The sequence below is a fragment of the Entamoeba histolytica genome, genomic scaffold (assembly GCF_000208925.1).
Source record: "Entamoeba histolytica HM-1:IMSS scf_1104750517455 genomic scaffold, whole genome shotgun sequence".
Lineage (NCBI taxonomy): Eukaryota > Evosea > Mastigamoebida > Endamoebidae > Entamoeba > Entamoeba histolytica.
In genome coordinates, this window is record NW_001915109.1 from 1 (window position 1) to 22938 (window position 22938).

Below are 22938 nucleotides of genomic sequence, written 5' to 3' on the forward strand. Positions count from 1 at the left end.
GCTTGATTTATTTTAACATCCCACTAGTAGTAATTAATAGTATATTATATATATTAAATAATACACATCTTAATTTATATTACAATCAAGAAAGTGTGGGTATAATTAATGTAGAAAGAGGAATAATACAAGGTGACAGTTTATCTCCACTTTTATTTGTATTATCTATTGACGTATTATCTAAACAATTAGATAAACAAATAAGCAAATTAAATATTAAAATGAATGGAGAAGAAAAACAAGTCCAGTTAAACCACATATTATATATTGATGATTTAAAGATAATAATTAATAATCTCGATGAAATGGAAAAATCACACAAATTAACTAAAGAAATATTTAATTGAATAGGATTAAAAATTAAAGTAGAAAAGAGTGGGATAATGAATAATATTAATAGTCAAATAAATGGTGAATTAGCTGAACTACCAAGAGTAACTAATGATAACCCTTATAAATATCTTGGTATTGAAATAGGAGATAAAGTAAACATCAACAAATACTGTACAAGAATATTAAATGATGTATCTTCTATTTTATCATCATTAAATACTATGAAATACAGCAGCCTCAATACAATAAGAAAGATTAATAGTGATATAATCTCTAAATTAAGATATGGATTTAGTATTGTAAAATATAAACTAGGAGAATTGGAGAAGATAGATAAACAAATAAGAAAATCATTGATACAACTCCAATTATACAGTAGAAACATACACAAAAGTAGATTATATGTTAAAATAAATGAAATATGACTAGTATCAGTAAGAGATGAAAGTGGTAAAGAAATAAGAATATATTTAAAATATAAATATCAAATACAGGAATAGGAGAAATGATAGAAATAATAAAAGAAAATCCAAATTGAATAAATAAAAGAATGAAGAAAGCATTTGGTAAGAAGATTAATTTTAATGAATTAATGAATATAATAGAATTAAATGAAAGAAAGCACAATGTAAAGAAAGTATTTGAATGTGTAAATAATGAATTAAATGATAGATATTTAAGTGAATGGAAAGAAAAGAAAAGTGGTGAATATATAAGATGTGCAAATGACACTTTTAATGATAAAAAACTAACAGTAATAACATGTAGGTCATTAGATATAAAAAGAAATGCATTCCTCCAAGTAGTAAAAATGCAAGAAGGAGTAACTATGACAGGAAGTATTAAATCAAAAATACTCCAAAATGATGTTTTAAAATATTGCAAACATTGTCATAACACAATTGCATCTATTAGCCACATATTGTTAGGATGTAATGAAAAAAAATCAAATATCAAAACATGATTATGTATGTAAACAAATATATAAACAATTATTAATTACACATTTTAATGAATTTGATTCAATTGACTTTAATAATCCTCCTAAATGTATTAATAATAATAAAATGGTAATAACTTACAATATTGATTTATTGGTTAGTGACCATTCTTTCCATGCTAGAAGACCAGATATATATTATCAAAATATGAAAGAAAAGAAAGGATATATCATAGATGTTGCTATATGTCAAGATAATAATTTAGAATTAAATTATATTCACAAAATAAATAAATACAAAGAATTACAAGAGAAAATAAGAAATAATAGAGAAATAATATATGTAGAAATAATACCTGTTATATTATCAATAAATGGATTAATTCACAAAGAATCAGTAAGAAGATTAAAATCACTGAAATTACAATTAGACTTTGCCAAAATCCTACGAACAATAATAATAAAAAATATGAAAGACTTAATGTTTTATACAGGAAATTCTGGCAGCACATTAGAAGAAGAACAATCAAATGCGATCATGTTAGAAATGAACTCTATTACACCAATAGAGCATAATGAAGAAACTGAAATAAACACTTCTCAATATTCATAATATTCAATAGTGGATATATCTATTAGTTGACCTTTTTTATTTATTCCTTTCTATTTCTTAAATAAAAAAGAAAAAAACAAAAAAGAAAAAGAGTATAAAGAAATTTGTTTAATGAGGTATTTTTACTACAATAGCAGTGATATTATCAAGACTTTGTTTTTTAAATGCTGTATCACGAATACTATTAGCAGCAGTATCAACATTAACACTTTTAAAAACAAGAGTTGCAATATCATCTTCATTTAATACATCAGTAACACCATCAGATGTTATTACTATTTCAGTTACATCAGTTAAATCAAAAGAATTAACATCTGGAATAGCAGAAAGTGGTGGATGAAGTGTTCTATCACCTAATGAACGAGATAAAGCAATAACACCTTCTACTCTCCAAGTATTACCAACTTTATAACAATGACCTCCATTCTTTTCAATAAATTCTCGTTCTTCTAATATATCAGGATGATGATTAATAGTAACTTTTTCAATTTTCTTTTCTGAATTTCTTTTAATTAAAAATACAGGTGAATCACCAACATGAGCTACATAAGCTGTATTTTGTTCAATTGCAACAATTGTACCAGTTGATCCACTTTCTGTTTTTTCAATAATAATTTGATGTAATGTTTCAAATGTAGATATTAATGCTTCATGAACATCTTTCTTTTTCTCTCTTAATGCTTTTTTTAAAACAACTCCCATTTGTTTTGATAATTCAATAGCTGCATCTTGTCCATGATGACCATCAAACAGACCAATAACTTCCATAAATGGAATATTTGTTTCATAAACACAACATGTATCTTCCATTGTAGGTTTTTTACCTATTGTTTGTGCAATTCCAACTTCAACTTCATTTAATGGAATAATAGCTTCATTAGGAAGAATACTTTCTCCTATTTTAATAACTCCATTTTGAGTAATTTTACATGTAAAACTACAAGTTGGTAATTGTGTTGTTGATCCAATAGCAATACATTGTCCTTCTGCATCAAAAACAGGTTGTTGAGCATGATAAAATGCTTCTCTTCTACCACGAATACGAGCAGAAGAAACAGGTGTTGGAGTATCATCAGAATGAGGAGAAGGAGTACTTTGAGGAGTATAATTTGATCTTCTTGATCTTCTAACAATTGGAGTAATAATTTCCGTTTGATCATTTAATTTATTTGATGAATTATTATCTGATTGAAACCCATCATCATCAATTGAAAGTTTATAATCATCACCTTTTATATTTCTTTTATTCATTTCTTCAATTATTTCTTTTTTTATTTGTTCTGATAATGTTTTCATTAATTCTTCTTTTACTTCATTTCTAATTTCTTGAATTTTTATTTCCCAATCAATTTCTTCTGATTCTTGTTCTGAAGAAGATTCATCATTTGAATCTATAGGAGGTAATGGCATTTTTTTTTCACATAAAGTAATATCTGAACATATATATGCACTCACTGGGATTTCAATAGCAATTAATGCTCCAATGAATTGATATGTTCTAATAACACAATTCATAACTTCTAAACTAAATGAAGTTTTTACCATTAGAAACCATTTTGTTTCATGTTCTAAAGGAATACCAATAGAAATATTATTATTTTCTTGTTTAAATTGTAATTTAGTACAAATACTAATTATTTCATTAAATTGAATATGAGAGAACCATATAATATAAACTCCATCTTCTGTTAATAATTTTAATGAAATATCATTTTCTTCATCATTTTTTATTAAAACAATAGCAGCAAATTCTCCATATTCAGTAAGTACAGAAGTTGATATTTCTAAATATTTTGAACTAACAGTAATAACACGAGGAATAATTGGAAGCATAATATTTCCAGCAGACATAAATCTTGTAAAAGCTAATTGAAGAGTTTCAATTCCTAATAATTCTTCATTTCCTTTTAAAAGAAGTTGTGTTTTTTCTGTTGTTTTTTCTATTGAAGTTATTTTTTCAATAAGAATTTTATAATCTTCTTTAAGAGATTCTAATTGTTTATAACTTGTAGATAATTCAATTATTTTTTGTTCTAATAAATTCATTTTTTCATCATTAATATTTGTTGTTTTAATTTCATTGACTGTTTTTGTATCAACACTAATTGGTTTTCTAACTATTGTATCCATAACTAATCCTCCATAATCAAATTGAATTTGATATCCTTCATTAACTTCATTAACATTAATAATATGTGTTAATGTTTCTAATCCATCTTTATGACTAAAAACTTTCATTGTTGTTGTATAAATATTGCTATTCTCTTTTTCTGGTTCATTTTTATCTATTAATGACGCTTTAATTAATAATGAATCTAATAGAGATCCTTCCTTTTTTGTTAATTGAAAGTTTACTATTAATGTTTTTTGTTTTCCAATGAAAAATTCAAAACTTTTGGTCTTATTTTCCTCTGTCATTCAAATATCTCTTTTTAAGTTTCTTTTAGTTCTCTTGAAAACTTGGTTTTCTGTAGTTTTTTTTTTTTTATTCTGTCAATTCCAAAACAAAAGAAATTAAAACTTCTGATTCTAGTTCTTTTTTAGTTCGACTCTATTTTTTCTTTCATTCTTCTCTTAAAAAAAAAAAAACAAAAAGAATCGTTGTTTTAAATTAATAAATAATATTCCTTCTTAATTGATTTTTTTTTTATTAGTGTAAATAAATGTAAATACTTTCTCACCTTCTTTATTTTCTCAAATTTCTCCTACTGAATTACATGAAAAAAATTTCTAATTTTTTTTTTTAATTTGGTTAGGATGATTTAACTTCCAAAAAGACTTTAAAAACTCTTATTAAATTGATAATAATAAAAGTGAAGAGTATATTAAATACTAACAATTTTAATAAATATTGAAATAATTTATTTGATAATGTATATATAAAAAAGAATTTAAAATAAAATAAAAAGCAATTAATTAAGTATTAATAGAACTAGCTTCTATTCTTCCTGGCTCAGGGGAGACTAATCCCGTCCCTTCGTCTTCATCTTCTTCTAGCAGCTCTACGGAGTATGTTTGGTTGTGATTGAAGCAGTATTCCATGACATCCATCATGTTTTTTATGACAAGGTTTTTTACTTCTTTAACAATGTCAATTTCAATTTTTAATTCTTTGATTAGTCTGATACTTTCTTTATTTACTAATCCATTTATTGATATTACTACTGGAATTATTTTGACATCTTTTAATTTTTCTATTTTCATTAGCCTACTCTTTAATTCCTTATACATATTCCTTTTCTTCCAATAGGCTCCATTAATATTGTGATCAGCCACAATAGTCATATCAAATAATAGACCAGTTTTGTTCTTTTTATCTAATACGTATATGTCTGGTCTTTTGTGGTATTGTCCATCACTTTTATGCATGATTTGTTTGTTCCATATCATTGTGATGTCTTTATATTGGAACACTGTTTCATATGGAGGTTTTTTATATTGTTTATTTCCAGTGTATTTTCTTATTAATCCCTCCCATATTATAATGCCTATATGGTCATGTTTTTCTATTTGTGATTTTTTATGACCAATACAAGATAGTAGAATGTGTTCTACTGTTGATATTTTGTCTTTACAAAGTGGGCAGTATTTCAATCTTTCATTTTTCATTATTTTTGCTTTTTTATACCCACAAAATATTGCTCCATCTTGCATTTTAGTTAATTGTAGAAATGCATTCTTTTTAATATTGATGGAATTCCATGCTTTCACTGTAGTAGTTTTATCTACTCATTTTGACTCGAACCATCTTCTAAAATATCCACTAATTTGATGGGACTTCCATTTTTTGATGTATTTGTCAATAATTTTTTTATTTCTACTACTACTTCTTTTTTCTTTTTTCTTTTCTATAAATTCATTTATTATTTCTTCTATTTTTGTTTCATTTATTTTATGAATTATTGTTTTTTAATTCTATTCCATATTCATTTCTTACTGTACCATCTATCTAATATGTTATTTCCTATCTCACTTTCTCTGGTACAGTAGTACATTACTGTTCTTACTATTTCAATAACATATTCGTCCCTTATATTTATTAATCCTTCACCCATTTCTTCTATAATGACATATAACCTATCTTTGGAGTTTCCGGCACCAATGTATTTTGCCTTTCTTAAGTATTTTCTTATCTCCAAATCAATTTTATCTAGGTCAGTGATTTTCCAATTTACAACTGATGCTGAATATCTGAAGATAGGGATTACTTCAGTGTTTATTCTAGTAATATATCTTCTATTACTGCTATCATCAGTGTTTATTTCTTCCATCTTCTTCATCATTTTTTCTTTGATGATTTTACAATTGAAGGTGTCATCAATTTCGTCGGACTGCCATATTCCTAAGTATTTATACAAGTCCTCACCTTCAATTAGGGGGATGTTTTGCATTCCATTTAGTATTTCTTTAATGTTTTTTAATACCATTCCTGACTTTTTCTCATTCATTTCCATCCCTATTCCACTTATTATTTCTTTAATTTCATTGTGGATTATTCCCATTTCTTCTCTACTTTCTGTCATTATTCTCAAATCATCCATATATAAAGTGTGATTTGATTTTGGGAATTTCTCTTCGATGATTTGAGAAATTACATTCATCTGAATAATGAAGAGTAGATTTGATAAGGAATCATCTTGTAAAATTCCTCTATTTAATTTAATATTACCTAGATATTCATTATATTTATAGCCTATGAATATCTTCCATCTAGTCATCATACTTTCAATAATGTCAATGATGACACACTCATAATTAAAATATTTTAATGATTCAATTACCCATTCGTGGTTTACTGTGTCATATGATTTCTTGATGTCATAATATGACTCCACATATTTTGGGTATTTCTCTTCTTTCTGATGCTTCATCATATAACTATTAATTATTCATTCTTTAGCAGCTAAAGATTGCAACTTACATCCCAATTGGTTGCTACTGATTCTAAATGATTCATTATTCATGTTAAGTCTTCTGTGAATCTTTTCTTTTAATATTGAGGTAAATACTTTCATAATTACATTTGTACAACTGATATGACGATAATTAATGACGTCGTTCCTATCACTTTGTGGATTAATAAAGTTCTTCCACTTACCATGTCTAATGGGATGTTTTGATTGAAGTTCAACCATTCATTAAAGATATTGAGAATGATTTCTCATGATGATGACATTCTTTTCCAATAATACCCATATATAGTGTCTATTCCTGGTGCTTTCCAGTTATTAATTTTCATTATACTTAAATTTATTTCATTTATTGTTATTATGACACTATCATAATTGATATATCTTTCATTCCACGAGGTGATTTGTTTTATTTTCCAATTTTCTTTATTTAATATCACCTGTGTTTCATATAACGATTTCCAATATTCTAAAGTAATATCGTTATTTGGGTATATTTCATTTTTTGGGTCTTTCTTCCTTATTCTAATTTTCTTGTTAGAATCAAACATGATTTTATTTGTATTGATTCTGACCCTTTCTTCTTTATTAAATTTAATTCTTTCTTTGATCATAGTCATCATATATTTTAGGTACTTTATTCTTTCTAGTGCTTTAACTTTTATTCCTTCTTCATCATGTTCATTTAATTTCATGATGCACTTTATTCTGTACAATTTTATTGACTAGATCTTCTAGTCTATTAATTTTCTTTAGGATTTCTTTTATTTCATCAAATTTATCTCTTATTATTTTATTTTGGAGATAGAGGTGCATAACCATTGAAATCCTTTTCATATCATCTTGCAGATCCTGCATTCTGCTTCCTGACCATACCCATCTATTATTAATTTCCATTATTAATTGGTCAGTTTCTTTTCTTTTCCAGTAGTAATTAATGTTTGTACATTTTTCTATTTTCATTTCTTTCACTTTATTGATGAGAGTGTTAAGATATTCTTCATCAATTTCTGTAGAGTTATTCTTTAATATGATGTTTTTTATTGTTGAATCACACTCTACTCTTTTATTATATCATTTACTTTCAATTTAATGTATCGTTTAATGTTTTCTTTTATTTTATGTGACATTTTAATATATTTAATATATTCATTTTCTTTATTGACATTGATGTTTGTCACTTTTATTATACTTTCAATTTGTTCCCATCTTAATTTCTTATATAATTTCTTGTTTAACCAATTAATTGCAAAACAATACAACACTTCAATTAGAATTCTATTTGTTTGTTCTGTTGTATTTCTTGTCTGACTATCATCTCTTGTTTTTTGACAATCAGTGCTTTTCTCTTCGATTTCCACTACTGTCTTTTTCATAGGAGTAGTTTCGTTCATCTCCATTGTTCCTGATGATGTTTTCCTCAATACTGGTTGTGTATTTATCACAAGTGTCATCGTTTTCTTCTTCTCTAGTTCCTTCTGTGAGATAAAATTTTCAATATCATCTTGTTGTTTTGATATTATTTGTTTTTGTGTCTCATTTTCTTTTTGTGTGTTGTCTAATTCTTCTCTTGTTGTTTCTGCAATTTCTTGGTTTTTAATTGCAATTTCTTGATACTCAGAGATTTGTTTTTCTTTATCTCTTATTTCCTTCTTTAATTCTTTAGTATTTTCCTCTATCATTTCAATTTTCTTCTCTAATGTGTTTGCATTTTGTTCTAGCATTTTGTTTCTCTTTTTCAACTTTTCAATTTCTTCTTTCATTCCTTCATTTTCTTTTTCCATCTTCTTTTTATTAGCTTGGATGCTTCGGATTTTTTCTTCTTTATTATTTACTTCTGTGATTTTCTTTCCTTCTATCTCGTTTATTTTTCCTTGTAGTTTTAAGTTTTCTTCTTCTAATTTTTCATTTTCTTTCTTTATTTCTTCATAATTCGTTTGAATCTTTCTATTTTGTGTTTTCATTTCTGTAATTTCTTCTTCAAATTCTTTTTTAACTATTTCTTTTGCTTTTTCCTTCATTTCTTCTGAGATAGCTTGTTCTTCTTCCTTTCTTTTTGCTTGATATTCTTTAATTTCTTCTTTTAATTCAGTAATTTGATTTTTAAGTGCAAGTATTTCTTCTTTTTCTTTTTCTTCTTCTATCTTTTCTTCTTTATTTTTTGTTTCTTCTTGTATTTTCATTATACTTTCTGTTTCATTTATTATTCTTGCAATTTTACATCTATCATTCATTTCTTTAATTGGGTTTTTGTTTTTAATTTCTGCTTCTATAGCCTTAATGTCTTTTTCTTCCCAATCTTTTGTTTTTTCTTTAAACTCTTCTTTCGTCTTTTCAATTATCTTTTTCTTTTTAATTGAATATACTTCTTGAAGAATATCATACCATCTTTTTCTTTTACCTTCATATTTTTTTAGTATTTCTTCGTATTCTCCTTCATTCCATTCACTTGTTATTCTTTTTATTCTTTCTTGTATATCATTTATTGTTAGCCATTTGTATTTGTTATTTGTATAATCTTTATTGTTATTGTATTTACCTTGTTTTTTATTTGTTTTTCTTTGTGTCTTTTGTCTTCTAAACCCTTTTTCCTTGGTGTATCGTTTACCTTTATTGTTATAATTGTTATGCCATTTATTGCTATTGACATTTCTTTTTTTGTTGTATGACCTTAGATTTCTATGTCTTGTTTGCTTTTCTTTACAAGACCCTAAGGTTTTACACAATAGCCATGGCATTAAAATTTGTTGTATTTCCTGCATTAGAAAAGGATTAAAAAAGAATTTAAAAGAAAAAAAAAAAAAAAAAAGGAATCAATTATGATTAACCTTATTTTTTAGGTTTTCATCATGTTGAGAAGTGAGCGAATCAGTTTCTTCAACACGCTTTATTTCTATTAAATAAAGTTTTTGCAAGCATGCTCGACTTAAATGGTTCCTCAATTAAGTTGCTGCCTGACTTTTATTTTGATTTTAATGAGTAATATAATATTTCTCATTCTTTATATTGTTGTTTTAAGGAGAGTATATCCATAACATACTGTTATAGCTCATCTCCTTTTACCTTCGACACCCCTTAAAGAAACCCTATTCCTTGATAATATCCTTATGTTTAATTTTTGTGCAACAATATCAATTATATATGCGTCTTCTTTAATAAATGATAATTCTTAATACATAATACCTCCTTAGTAAATAATAATCCTTATAATTAATAATGAATAACAATACACGTTAATGAATAATAATCTTTTATAATAATCACTTCTAATAAATATTAATAATAATAAACAGTTAGTGTTGAATAGATATTATCTCACCAAAGGCACGTCATGACCAGACGATAACTGGGAGATTCGAAGCATGGGATTATTTTAGGGTTTCATGTGGTGTCTCTGACGTGCCATCTTCGAATCTCTAAAAAGAATTTAAAAGAAATAAAGAAAAAGAATTAAAAATGGAATTAGAGAATAAAAAAAAAAAAAAGAAGTGAAAGAAAATACACATTCACAAAAGATAAAACATAAATCATCAATTGGTATAACAAAAACAAAAAAAAAATACTAAGAATTGACAATTAAATAACATTTAATATGGAATTTATGTTTTTTGTTAAAAGAATAAAACCAGAAATAATGAAAAAAAAAAAAATAAAAAGGAATTAAAGTAATTTTAATTGAGATGAAGAAAATATTTTTATTTCTCCTTGACTTAAAGTGTCTATTTGACTTTGAAGATTATTAATTTGATTTTGATCTCCTGATAAAATATATTTATCAAATAAATATGAATTTGAATTTTTAACAGTAAGTCTAAGTTCACAAATACTTTTATCTTCTATTTAATGAATATTAAATTCAATTAACTAACAAAGAATAAAATTTAACACAAACTTTTTTCAATAAATTCTTTTTTTTTAATTTTGTCAATTTCTATTGCTTTAAAAGGAGGATTTTGGAGAGGAGAAGTTTTATCCTTAAAAATGAGAATACATTTTCTTCCTAAATACACTGAACAAATGAATTCTTGATTAAAACAAATAAATTCTTGATTAAAATACATGTCAGAATATTTTTTTAACATTTTATAATTTAAAGTTCATTTGAAACGAAAAGAAAGAGAAAAAGAAAAATGATTTAATTTAATCACTTTTCATATCTTTTATGATTTTATTAATTGCTTGTATTCGTTCTACAAGATTTGGGTGAGAGTTTTCAATTGTAGAGACAAATGGATCTACAACATATGCTGATAAATTATTCTTTTGTAATTTAATTAAAGCACTTGCTAATTGATGATTACCATGTTTAGTAGCATATACATCAGCTTGATATTCAAAATTTCTAGAAATAAAATTAATTCCTAAAGAAACAATTTCCATAAAAGGTTCAAGTAAACTTTGTAATAAAATAAATCCAACAACAACAACTTTTTGATCAAATCCAAATTGAGTATAAAGTGCTTCATCTAATAAGAAGAATTCAATAAATTTAAAAATAATAAAGAATTGAATTGATTGAATTCCTAATAATTTAAATATATGGTAATGTTTACAATGTCCAACTTCATGTAATACAATATCAACTAATTCATCTGAAGAACATGTTGTTATTAAAGTATCAAATAACACAAGATCTCTTTTTCCAAATAATCCTGAAAAGAATGCATTTCCTTCTTTTGCTTTAGAAGAAGCATCAATAACAGAAACAGATTTTAATGGGAAATTTACTTCATTTAATTTTGATTCAATTTCATTTTTATATTGATCTTCTTGTAAAGGAGTTTTTTTATAAAACAAAGGAATAACAAAAGGAACGAATATTAAAGAAATAATAATATTTAAAGTCATTATTCCAAACCATAAATACAAAGCTAAATTTTGTGTTTCAGAGACGAAATAAAGTAAAGTTATTATTATTAAATTTAATATTGTTTCTAAAATAAAAGATTTAATAAAGTCTTTAATAAATACAATAAGTGACATATTATTCATTCCATATTTTTCACGTATAATAAATGTAGTATATAATTTAAATGGAATTGAAATTATTGTAGAAATAAAATCAAATATTATTATAAATATTATACTCGTTAAAAATTGATTATATATCGTTGAAAAATCCCAAATAATTCTTAAAATTGGTGAACATAATACATACATATTTATTATAAATGATATTGTTAATCTTATAAATGATACTTTACTTAATTCTAAATGATAATTTTGTGATTTCTCAAATTCTTTTTGTTCAATACTATCACCATATACTTCTTTAACATCTGTTGGTATTTCTTTTATATAATATAATTTATGTTGTCTATAATGTTTATATAATTCAAATAATGTAGTTAATATTGTTAACACTATTTTATTATTATTCTTATTATTCTTTATTTTTGTTTTTTCTCTATTTCTTTTGTAAAAAAAAAAAAGAAGAAAAACAAACCAATAATACTTGTCCAATATGGAAACATGTTTTATTAATATTTGAGTTTTAACCCTTTTTTTATTTTATTTTTTTTTTTATATAAAAAATAAAAAACAGAAGAAGGAAATGGATTATTAATCTCTCTTGAAGATGAAAGTATTGAAATTAACTCTATTATCACTTAATGAATTGCTTTTATTACAAAAAAAATAACCATTAAAATCACATAAATTACTCAAAGAAAGTCATTCATTATTTTTTAAGAAAGTTATTGTCTCTTTTAGTTAATGGACCTTCATCATTTTATTCAACAACAACTTCTTCTTTTACAAAAAGAAAATAAAAATTATATTTCTATTCAAAATGATATTATTTCTTTCTTTCAAGGATTTTCAAATGATCAACAACTTCAAGTATTAGCAGATTATATATTTTATATTATTAATTCTGTTATTACTAAACATTTAACTAAAAGTTTATTTTATCATAATTTTATTAAATTATGTTCTTCTCTTCTTGTACAAATACCAAATGCTTCAACAATGTTATTTCAATTAATTATACTTCCTAAAACAACATTTCAATTTAAAAAACAAATTACTAAATTATTATATTATTTTAATCCATCAGTATTTCCTGAAAATTCACAAAATATTTTAAAAGATTTATTATTTTATTCAACATCAACAAAATTACAATGTACAATATTATCTTTATTAATGAAAATGAATATTAAATGTAAAGAATATTATTTATTATTATCAACATCTTCAAATAAATTATTACATTTATTAAATCATCAAGAAATAATTGAACAAACATCATTAGAAGTATTATTACATTTATCAATGAATACAATTACTCATGATAATGCAATAATAATTTTAAATAATAAATTTATTTCATTTTCATCTGATCAAATTCGTTTATTATTTCATTTTATTATTACTTCTTATAATGATTCTTTTATTCAACCAATATGTATTGAACTTCTTAAAATGATATCAAATATCCCTGAAACACTCTTTATGAAATTAAATTATTTAATTGATGCTCCTTTAATTTCTCTATTATCTACTCTTCTTCTCCATCATATTACTCCTCAACAATTTTGTAATGTTAATAAAATTACAATAACATCAAATCAATTTATACTTCATTGTGCTGCACGTGTATTTGAAAATAATCAAACAATACCAATTGAATTAAATGAATTATATATATTAAATCAATTAGAACAATGTAATATGGGATTAATTGATATGATGATTTATTGTCCACAATTATTATTTAAAACAAGAATTAAAACATCTGAAATATTTGAACAATTATTAAAGAAATCAAGTTATATTTATCATGAATATTCAAATATTGGAATAATTGTACAATGTTGTGTTAGATTATTACCAAAAGAATCAATAACTATTATTATAAATTATTTATCAAATGTTAATTTTAATTATCAAATGAGTGAAACACTTGGATGGAGTTTTGAATATTCAATTCAATATTTTATTCATCCAAGTTATGTACAATTACCTTTAATGAATGAAACTGAAAAATCAGTAATAATTATAAATACTCTTCTTTCTTCTAATCAATTTATTGAACCTTATAAATCTACTTTAGAAGAACAATATATTATTCCTTTATTAGCATCTAGAAATACTGTTGTTATTGCATTATTTATTATGTTACATCATTTTATGGATGATTTAATTGAATTACTTCCAATGATTATTGAACAATTTTGGAATGATACAAATCAAATGATTCATTCAAGTTTATTAGAAACACTCATTCATTGTATTAATGAATATGGAATAGAAAAGGTTGAATTAAAATTAAAAAATTGTAATTCAATACAACATGGTTCATTTCATTATCAATCTGTTGCTTCAAATGAAATTACTGAAATTTTTCAATTTCATTTCGATTTTTATGTTGATTCAATACTTCCTCGTGTACTTAGTGAAGAACTTCATAAACCTAGATTATCAAAAAGAATTAAATTTATTATTATTAATGGAGTAATTGATATGATGAAAAATGATATTTTACTTGATCCAATTGTATTAAGTAAAACAATTATTATAATATGTAAGGATATGCCTGAATATTTAGATAAATTAATAATGTATTGTCATTCACGTGATGAAATTGTTGAAGAAGCATTATTATCAGCTCTTCTTCAATTAATTCAATCAAAAGAAATCAGTGAACTTCTTTCAATTATCAAATATTTTATTCAAAGAAAAATTATTAAAGGAAAACGAATGTTTATAGGAATTATTGGGGAATTAATCAATGGATATTCAAATACAATTAAACTTATTTTTATGAAATTATTAAATGAAATTACTGAATGGGGATATGGTTGGGAATTATTTAGAGGAATTGGAAGTGTAATATTAAATAGTATAAAATTTAAAGGAGAACTTGAAAAAGAAAGAATAAAATGGTTATTAAATGAAGAAGAAACAAGAAAAGAAGATGTAGAAACAATTCCTAAAACACAATTTTCATTATTATATGATTCATTATTTCATTTCTAACTAAAATAAAAACATGATTGAATTATTGTTTATAACCCATCCATCCAATCTATAATTCTATCATCTATTATTTCTTCATTTCTTAATTTAATTTTATTTACTGTATGATATAATTTTTTCATATAACTTTCAGTGTTTGTTTTTAACCATTGAGTCTTATCTAATCCTTCACTAAAATTATTGGTTTTTATTGCCTTTTTCATTTTATTATTAAATTCTACAAAACTTTCTCCTTGAACAAGGCATTTACCATTTTTAAAATACATGATTGTTATATATTCTTGAGCAATATTTAAATGAGAAATAATATATGGATCTTCAAATGTATACATATGATAAATAGGAATATCTTTTCCATAAATTGAAAATTCATCTTGAGTTACTTCACGACAATTTTTTGGTGTAGTAAATAAAATAAATTGAGGAATTTGTTTTTTAACTTCTTCCAAATCAGAGTTTTGTTTGAGATGTATTAACCAACAAGAATGAATATTTTGTTGAGACATAAAATTTATTTTATTTTTATTTTTTTCAACAATTGTATTAAATATTAGTGTCTTTTCAAAACTAAAGATTAAATGATATTTAAAAAAAAAAAAAAAACTGTTCGAAAGAGAAGATTCAATGAATAAGAAAATAAGAAAGGAAAGAAAGAAGAACACTGAGTAATTATTATTCATCTTTGTTATCTCCATGTTGATTATTCAAATATGAGTATCTGAAGAGGTTATCTAAATAACGATAAAGAGTACAAGCAAGAACCATTTGAACAATAGCAAAAATAGAAAATGCAGCTACCACAGCAAATCCAGCAATAGACAAATTCCAAATAGAATTAAATTCTTGAATACAAGTATGTCCTTGTGAAAATGCTGCAGGATAAGCACATTTTGAAGCATCAGCTGGAAGAGTTTTCCATCCACAACAATGGAATCTTAATTCCCAAGTTGCAATAGTTGATGACATAGTTGCTTCTGAAGCAGCAGTTAAACCAAATGTAATCATTCCAAAAACACCTTCTAATACAAACCATGTTATTAACGATACTATTAATGTCATAAAATAAAGCATCATACTCCATTGTTTTTCTAAAAGAGCACCAACCATTCCTAATGAACCACTTAACATACAAATTGCACCAGCAACAATAAGATATACACACGATGCTTTTGTAAAATATAAAGTTAAATCACCATCTTTTCCTTCAGCTGATCTAGCAAATGCATTAATATCTTTTGTAAATACAATTGATGCAACGATTAAAAAAAATCCTATTAAAACATAAACAGCTGCTGCTATAGTTGTTGATAGTTCAAGTTTACTAACCATTACTTCTTTTTAAAGTTCTCTTTTTAAGTTTCTTCAAAAATTATTCATTTTTTTAAGTCTGTTATTATTTTTAAGTTATTTTTAGATTTTTTTTATTTTATTATTTTTTTTTGTTATATAAAACGTAAATATGAGATAAGTTTTTAATGAATAAAAAGTCACAAATGACAAAATTGTCTTAAACCCGTAAAATTTGGGTAATCAGTCGGTCGTTCATAATCACTAGAAGCTAATTTAAAACCATACACACGAGGAATATAATGAAATGCATTTTTAGGATGTTCATCAAGTTGTAATAATAAAAGATGAGCAAAAGTAGTTCCAAAAAATGCACCATCTAATTTTCTTGAAGCGAATTGTTGTGGGACTATATAAATATCATTACAACAAGGACAATACAATCTTACAGGTTCCATACCTGGATTATCATATAATCCTAAAGGAAGAAGAGGATATCTCTAAGTAATTAATTCATGAGATTCATTCATTTTTATTTTAATAAAAGAGAATTAAACAAACATTACATTTCATACAAGGACAACATCCAAAAGCAGATTGTTCATATTTTCTTAACATTTTTTGTTGTCCAGCTGAAGTAACAATATATCGAGCATGAATTAAACCATATAATTTTTTTGATTCTTCATCAATTTCTTGTTGGATATCTGGTTTTATTTCTTGTGAATATTCTAATTGTAAAATTGTTTCAATTGCAAGTTGAAAATGTGGAACACTATTTTCTAGTCCATATAAATTAAAGTCATTGTCGATAAATGACTCATCTACTTCACACATAAATTCATTTTCTCTAAAAATTAATTACTTTTTTATTCTTTCATTTTTGTTTTTAATGAATATAAAACAATTAAAATTTATTCAAACTCCAATGAACAAAACCATTTAATCCAAGTCATTTCCCCATTTTCGTCCTCTGATATATTCATTAATTTACTATTTCAATTAAACATAATGAGTTCTTTTTCTGTCTTTTTGAAAGGAAAAAGAGAGAAAGAAAGAAAAAATAAAAAGAAAAAATAAAAAGAAAAAATAAAAAGAAAAAATAAAAAATAAAAAGAAACAAAAATATTATATAAAAAAAAACTTGGACAATTTATTTTATTGCTTTTTACTTAAAAAAAGATTTTATCATGTTATTTACTCATCACTTTCTTTACAATAATATATCTCGCCATATTTAGTAAATGAATGACCTAATAACCAATACATTTTTTCTTTTATTTTTATTGTTTTAAAATACGTTTTCATAGTACTTTTTACTGAATTACGAAATTTTGATGTGATTGATAATGTTTTTTGTGTTTTAGCTAATACACAATTTAATAAATCTTCATATTCAACTCGAACAATATATCTATCTGATTTTTTAATCCATTGAAATACTTCTCTACAAGTATTAATTAATTTAATTATTTGATAATAACTTAATGGTTCAAGTTGTTGTCTTTTTTTTAATTCTTCCATTGTAATTGGTTTTCTAATTGGTTTTAATGATTTATTTGGGTTTTCTAAAAGAAGTTCTTCTTCTACAATTTTTTGTAAAATAGGATTTCTAATTAAAGGAGAGTGAGTAGGATAATGTGAAGGAATAGGTGGTATTTGACCTTTACTATGAAGTTTAGAAAATATTGTAATAGTGTCAAGATAGTTAGTTCCTGCTTTTATATTTTCCATTTCAGTTTTAAAATATTTAATTATTAATCGTTCTTTCTCTATAATGCAATTATATCGATGTCGTTCATTTGATAAACTCATCACTTCTTTTCATTTAGAGTTTTGTGGTTTTAATTTTCAAATTAGATAGAAAAAAAAAACTTGAAAAATACAATTAAAATTAGTACTAAGGTTTTTGAAAAGAAGTTAGTTTAGATATTTCTTCATTATTTGATAATAATATAAATCTCTTATTATCTCTGATCATTTTTGAAAGATATGAGTTGACTTTTTCACCAATCATTTGAATGTCATTTTTATTAAATATAATTTCAGAGTTATATCTTATTTCATTTATGGTTTCTTTTTGTTCTAATCCATTCTTTGATAAAAACAATTTACAATTTAATGTAAAATGTAATTCTGTTAATAAATCAATCAAAAAATGAAGGGATTCTATAAATTTATTAGTTTCATATCTTCTTAATGCAGTTTCATGTGAAAGACCACTTTCTATTTCTTGTTTCATTCTCTTTTCACATCTTTTTTCAATAAATGAATTGACTGGAATTATATCTTCTTTTGAAAATCTTATTTCTTTTACATTTAAAAATTGAGAGGTTGTAGTACTTCTTTTTATTGGTTTATCAAAATAAATGTCTCCATATTTACTTAGAATTAATAAGAATATAGATTGTTGATATACTTGATAATTCTTAGTTTTTTTATATTTTTGACTCTTATTATGTGTATGTTTAATATTCAAAATTCTAAGAGGTTTCTTCTCAATTAATTGAATATCCATTTGATATATAGTTTTTCTTTGAGTATTTCAATAAGAGAATGAAAGAATAAACTTAATTATTCTACACCTATTTGAATTTTCAATTATCTTTTTTTTATTTAAAACTTTCATTTCCTATCTCTATTCCTTTTTCTTTTAATATTTTCTCTTTTGTTTTATTGAAATTTCTTTCAAAGTATTTATATGTTATAAACTTCAATTTATTTTCTTATGATAATATATTCTTATTTTAATTACATTTTTTTTTCAATAGAATTTTCAAAAGAAATATTCATTTATTTTAAATTTTCTTTGTAATTCGTTATCAATTGATTTTCAATTGTATGAATTTTCAATAATTTAATTCTTTTTTTTCAATAAATATTCCAATATATCAACATCCATTTGTTCTTTTTCACTTATTTTAATTCAACTTATTTTTTTGTATAACAATATTCATTTATTTATTAATTATTTTTTATTTAAAAAGGAAAGACACATACTCTTCATTATATCAAGACGTTAATAACTTCTCTTCATACTCTATTATGACAAAATTTATTCTTCCAGTATATTTATTATCATTAATTTATGTATAATCTATATATAAGAGTTATAATTATTCAATTTGATCAACGATTATTTAAATAATTCTTTAACATATTTATTTGGTTGTTTATGTTCATTGGAATATTACTTTTATATTATTTCATTATTAAAAAGGGTTATTCATTATTTGAATATACTTTTATTCAACTTAACTGTTTCTTTGTTTCATTATTATCATAAATGTATTTATTCCATCAAACAAATTCATTTGTCATTCACTACATTTATCTATTTTATCTACTTGAATCTTTATGTAAAAAATATGAAACTTATTCAAATAACCAATTCTTTGAATGTTTTATTGATGATATTCTATCATCACTAAATTAAATAACATTGAATAATATCATTAAATTATGAATATTCTATCAATGTAACATTGACACATTCCATTGAAGTTATACACATACAATATCTTCCATTGTTAGTCTCAAACTCACGTTTTTATTTCTTATAATATTGTTTAGTTGTCACATTCTACATGAATAGACATTCGTGAAAGAGTTATCATTTTCATTATCCAATATTTCATGCTCTTGCTGTTCACTATTTCTTTATTCATTTAATCTAATTTGTACTAAAGTGTTTTATTTATTCAATTAATTATTTACTTTACATTGAAATAAATATTAATGATTCTGTTGTTTTTCATAATTTCATTTCATCTCAAAATGAAAAACCATCAATTCTTTATTATCAAATAATGTGTGTTGCATTTTGTTAATGGATAATTTAAGAGTGAGTAAATAAATACATAAAAAGACAATAACACATTCAATAAATAAAATAATGAGTTATTGAGAATAACATTTACTATAAAATCAAAAATTCGTGTTTTTCATTTTTTTGTTGTATGAAATTACTAATTAATAATAAAAACAACTAATAAATTATTATATTTTAATAATCTATTTATAGTATAAAATAACAAAAAATTAAAAAAATCAAAATAATAAAAAAGAAAGAAACAATAAATATCACAAATAATCTAATATTGTTATTCTTCATATTCATTGATGTTAATATTTTATATTATATTATTGTCTATCTGTATTCATGCTAAATCCTATGATTGTATTCCATCAGGAAATAAATTTGATGGTGGATTTAATGATAACTTTTTTACACTATGCAAAACAACTAATAATGAATGTTCATATTATTTTACGGATGACTTCACTTATTCTTCAACTAACGCTATGGAATGCAAAAATACATATTTTAGTGGTACTTTTACAATGACAAGTTTAAAGGATTTTTGGAATGCAAAGACTTTTTATATTAAACAACATTCTCAAATTACATTAAATGGTAAATTTCATACAAGAGAAGAATTTAACATTGGAAAAAATTCTAAAATAAATTGGAATGGTAATGTCTCATTTGAACGACTAATTACATTTGAAACAACTCCATCATTAAAATAACATCAAATGCATATTTTGAAAGTGATTGGGTTCATCTTTATAAACAAATTTGAGGATATGCAAACAAATTTGTAATTAAGAATCAAACTAATAATAATCAATGTTTTGATATAATGTCATTTAATAATAATGCACTTGAATTTGATAATATATAAAATAAACATTATTTACAATAATATTTTCAGAATAGAATTGATATTCAAGAAGTTAAACAATATTTAATATCAAACAATAGAATAATGAGATTTTGTCCAAATACAACTGATTTAGATACAAATGTTACTTGTACAATGAATATCAATAATTACAAAATATCATATTTGTTAGGTGTTACTCATCAATTTAATTATTCACATTTTCAATATGATGATAATGATGAAACTGAATGTATTTTTAATATTCAACCAAGTGTAAAATCAGTGAATTTTAATAATGATATTAAATATACAACTCTTCATATTGAATATGATATTACATTAAATAACTTTGTGTATACTAAACAGATTAATGTTGAAGATAATATTAAATTAACAACAATTTTATCTTAAACAGAGAAAAAAGATATAGTTTAATAAGTTTGAAATTACATATAACAGAGAAAATAATGATAACTCATAATTTAAATACAGTTCCTCAATAAAAACAGTATATATCAATAGAAACAATGAAATAAATATTCAATTAATTATACAAATAAACAATTAAGTTTAACTCTAATTGGCATTTTGAATTGTAATTATTTTGTTATCAAATCTGTTTAATATTTCATTAATTCATTTACATCAACAGCATTAACTAGTCACAGTAAATGTAATAATAATGATAATTGATGAACAATAGTAATAAATAATGAATTAAAAATGATTGATTCAGCTGATATAATCAAAATAGGCACAAAAATAAACAAAGAAATAATGCATCTAAATAATTTACAAAAATGAAAAAAAGATGCAAAATAATTTGCATCATTAGAATATTTCACTTTATTATATTTTGCTCCTAAAAAAAATAAAAAATATGATAAAAATACAATCTGTATATATTTATGTTTATATTTTATGATCATTTGTATTCATTTTGTATGAAATATTAATGAAATAGATGATTTGATGAATCATATTTAATTATTTGTATTTTTATTCTTTTTATTCTTTTATTTATTTATCTATCGTATTTTTATATATTTATTTTTATATTTATTTCTCTGTTTATATTATTTATATCATTGTATTCTTCTTATTATCTATATATTATTATATTATTCTTATTTTATTATTTTTATGTTTATATTATTTAGATTTTCTTATTGTTATTCTTTTATATTTAAATGTATTTTATTATTTGTTTATTCATCTTTATCATTTTTATATTATTATCATTTATATCTATTTTCATTTTATATCTATTTTCATTTTATATTTATTCTCTTTTGTTTTATATTAATATTAAATTTATCTTTTATACTTTGATTTTATTATTATATCATTGATTATCATTTCTCATTTTATTTATCATTTATTCTTATTAATTCTTTTCTATATTCAATATATATCATATATTCATATCATTTTCATTTATATTTTATTAAACTTATATGTTATAATAATAACATAACACATATTATTGAATATATATTAAACATCATAATGAAGTTATACATATAAATAATAAACATAAAAATGAATAAAATATTTTCATCAATAAAATAATATTAATTATTTTACATCATTAAATTAGACACTTTTATTGAATATTTCTAATTTTTACATTAAAAATACATATTTATTTCTTCTTTTATTACATCTTTGTGATTTATTATTTTTATATTCTTCTTATACTTTCTTTTTATTCTTTTATATATTTATATTCTTTTTATATTATTTGTTTTTCGTTGTTTTTCTATTTCTTTCTTCTATTATTTATCAATTTTATATTCATTCTTTCTTTTTATTTCTTTTTTATTAGTTCTTGAGTATTGTATATTTCATTAATATTTCATTTATATATTATCAAAATATATGTTTTATTGATTTTATGTTGAATAAAATATTGAATAAATCAATATTTTAAATGTTAAATATTCAATATTTATTCTGAAATGTTGTGTATATTTATTATATTAAATTAATATGATGAATGAATATCAATATTATTGTTTATTTGATTTTAAAAAATAATAAATGAATATGAAATAATGAAATAAAATAATGAAGACAATGAAATGATAATGAAATAGAATAATCTAATATTGAACAAATCAAATAAAGAATATATTGAATATATCATTATTGTTACATTGTTATTTATTATTTCAATTATTAAATATTAATAAATTATTA

At 22.8% G+C, this 22938-nt stretch overlaps 11 protein-coding genes across 11 annotated transcripts, besides 3 other annotated features; 3 read left to right on the forward strand and 8 right to left on the reverse strand.

The window, feature by feature from the left end:
- Window positions 1-1928: a repeat region.
- A 48-nt stretch (window positions 1929-1976) lies between these two features.
- On the reverse strand, window positions 1977-4124 carry EHI_075640 (protein phosphatase domain-containing protein; the record flags this gene model as incomplete). Its single annotated transcript, XM_001914030.1, has 1 exon — window positions 1977-4124. The coding sequence occupies one exon, from the start codon at window positions 4122-4124 to the stop codon at window positions 1995-1997; it is 2130 nt and encodes a 709-aa protein (XP_001914065.1). The 3' UTR covers window positions 1977-1994.
- A 664-nt stretch (window positions 4125-4788) lies between these two features.
- Window positions 4789-9569: a repeat region.
- Window positions 9570-9588: 19 nt separating this feature from the next.
- Window positions 9589-10212: a repeat region.
- A 244-nt stretch (window positions 10213-10456) lies between these two features.
- On the reverse strand, window positions 10457-10878 carry EHI_075650 (uncharacterized protein; the record flags this gene model as incomplete). Its single annotated transcript, XM_001914031.1, has 2 exons — window positions 10457-10632; window positions 10689-10878. 2 exons carry the CDS (start codon window positions 10876-10878, stop codon window positions 10457-10459), a joined length of 366 nt encoding a protein of 121 aa, XP_001914066.1.
- A 58-nt stretch (window positions 10879-10936) lies between these two features.
- EHI_075660 (CAAX prenyl protease, putative) lies at window positions 10937-12270 on the reverse strand (the record flags this gene model as incomplete). The annotated part of the gene is made up of 2 exons (XM_643678.1): window positions 10937-12159; window positions 12243-12270. 2 exons carry the CDS (start codon window positions 12268-12270, stop codon window positions 10937-10939), a joined length of 1251 nt encoding a protein of 416 aa, XP_648770.1.
- Window positions 12271-12511: 241 nt separating this feature from the next.
- Window positions 12512-14779, forward strand: EHI_075670 (uncharacterized protein; the record flags this gene model as incomplete). The annotated part of the gene is made up of 1 exon (XM_643679.1): window positions 12512-14779. The coding sequence occupies one exon, from the start codon at window positions 12512-12514 to the stop codon at window positions 14777-14779; it is 2268 nt and encodes a 755-aa protein (XP_648771.1).
- Window positions 14780-14808: 29 nt separating this feature from the next.
- On the reverse strand, window positions 14809-15285 carry EHI_075680 (uncharacterized protein; the record flags this gene model as incomplete). Its single annotated transcript, XM_643680.1, has 1 exon — window positions 14809-15285. The coding sequence occupies one exon, from the start codon at window positions 15283-15285 to the stop codon at window positions 14809-14811; it is 477 nt and encodes a 158-aa protein (XP_648772.1).
- A 144-nt stretch (window positions 15286-15429) lies between these two features.
- On the reverse strand, window positions 15430-16108 carry EHI_075690 (uncharacterized protein; the record flags this gene model as incomplete). The annotated part of the gene is made up of 1 exon (XM_643681.2): window positions 15430-16108. One exon carries the CDS (start codon window positions 16106-16108, stop codon window positions 15452-15454), a length of 657 nt encoding a protein of 218 aa, XP_648773.1. The 3' UTR covers window positions 15430-15451.
- Window positions 16109-16253: 145 nt separating this feature from the next.
- EHI_075700 (casein kinase II regulatory subunit family protein) lies at window positions 16254-17052 on the reverse strand (the record flags this gene model as incomplete). The annotated part of the gene is made up of 3 exons (XM_643682.2): window positions 16254-16566; window positions 16628-16916; window positions 16991-17052. The coding sequence occupies 3 exons, from the start codon at window positions 17050-17052 to the stop codon at window positions 16267-16269; spliced, it is 651 nt and encodes a 216-aa protein (XP_648774.1). The 3' UTR covers window positions 16254-16266.
- A 211-nt stretch (window positions 17053-17263) lies between these two features.
- EHI_075710 (uncharacterized protein) lies at window positions 17264-17881 on the reverse strand (the record flags this gene model as incomplete). The annotated part of the gene is made up of 1 exon (XM_643683.1): window positions 17264-17881. One exon carries the CDS (start codon window positions 17879-17881, stop codon window positions 17264-17266), a length of 618 nt encoding a protein of 205 aa, XP_648775.1.
- An 85-nt stretch (window positions 17882-17966) lies between these two features.
- Window positions 17967-18584, reverse strand: EHI_075720 (uncharacterized protein; the record flags this gene model as incomplete). The annotated part of the gene is made up of 1 exon (XM_643684.1): window positions 17967-18584. The coding sequence occupies one exon, from the start codon at window positions 18582-18584 to the stop codon at window positions 17967-17969; it is 618 nt and encodes a 205-aa protein (XP_648776.1).
- A 1604-nt stretch (window positions 18585-20188) lies between these two features.
- On the forward strand, window positions 20189-20599 carry EHI_075730 (uncharacterized protein; the record flags this gene model as incomplete). The annotated part of the gene is made up of 1 exon (XM_643685.1): window positions 20189-20599. One exon carries the CDS (start codon window positions 20189-20191, stop codon window positions 20597-20599), a length of 411 nt encoding a protein of 136 aa, XP_648777.1.
- Window positions 20600-20838: 239 nt separating this feature from the next.
- On the forward strand, window positions 20839-21147 carry EHI_075740 (uncharacterized protein; the record flags this gene model as incomplete). Its single annotated transcript, XM_643686.1, has 1 exon — window positions 20839-21147. The coding sequence occupies one exon, from the start codon at window positions 20839-20841 to the stop codon at window positions 21145-21147; it is 309 nt and encodes a 102-aa protein (XP_648778.1).
- Window positions 21148-22938: the final 1791 nt, after the last annotated feature.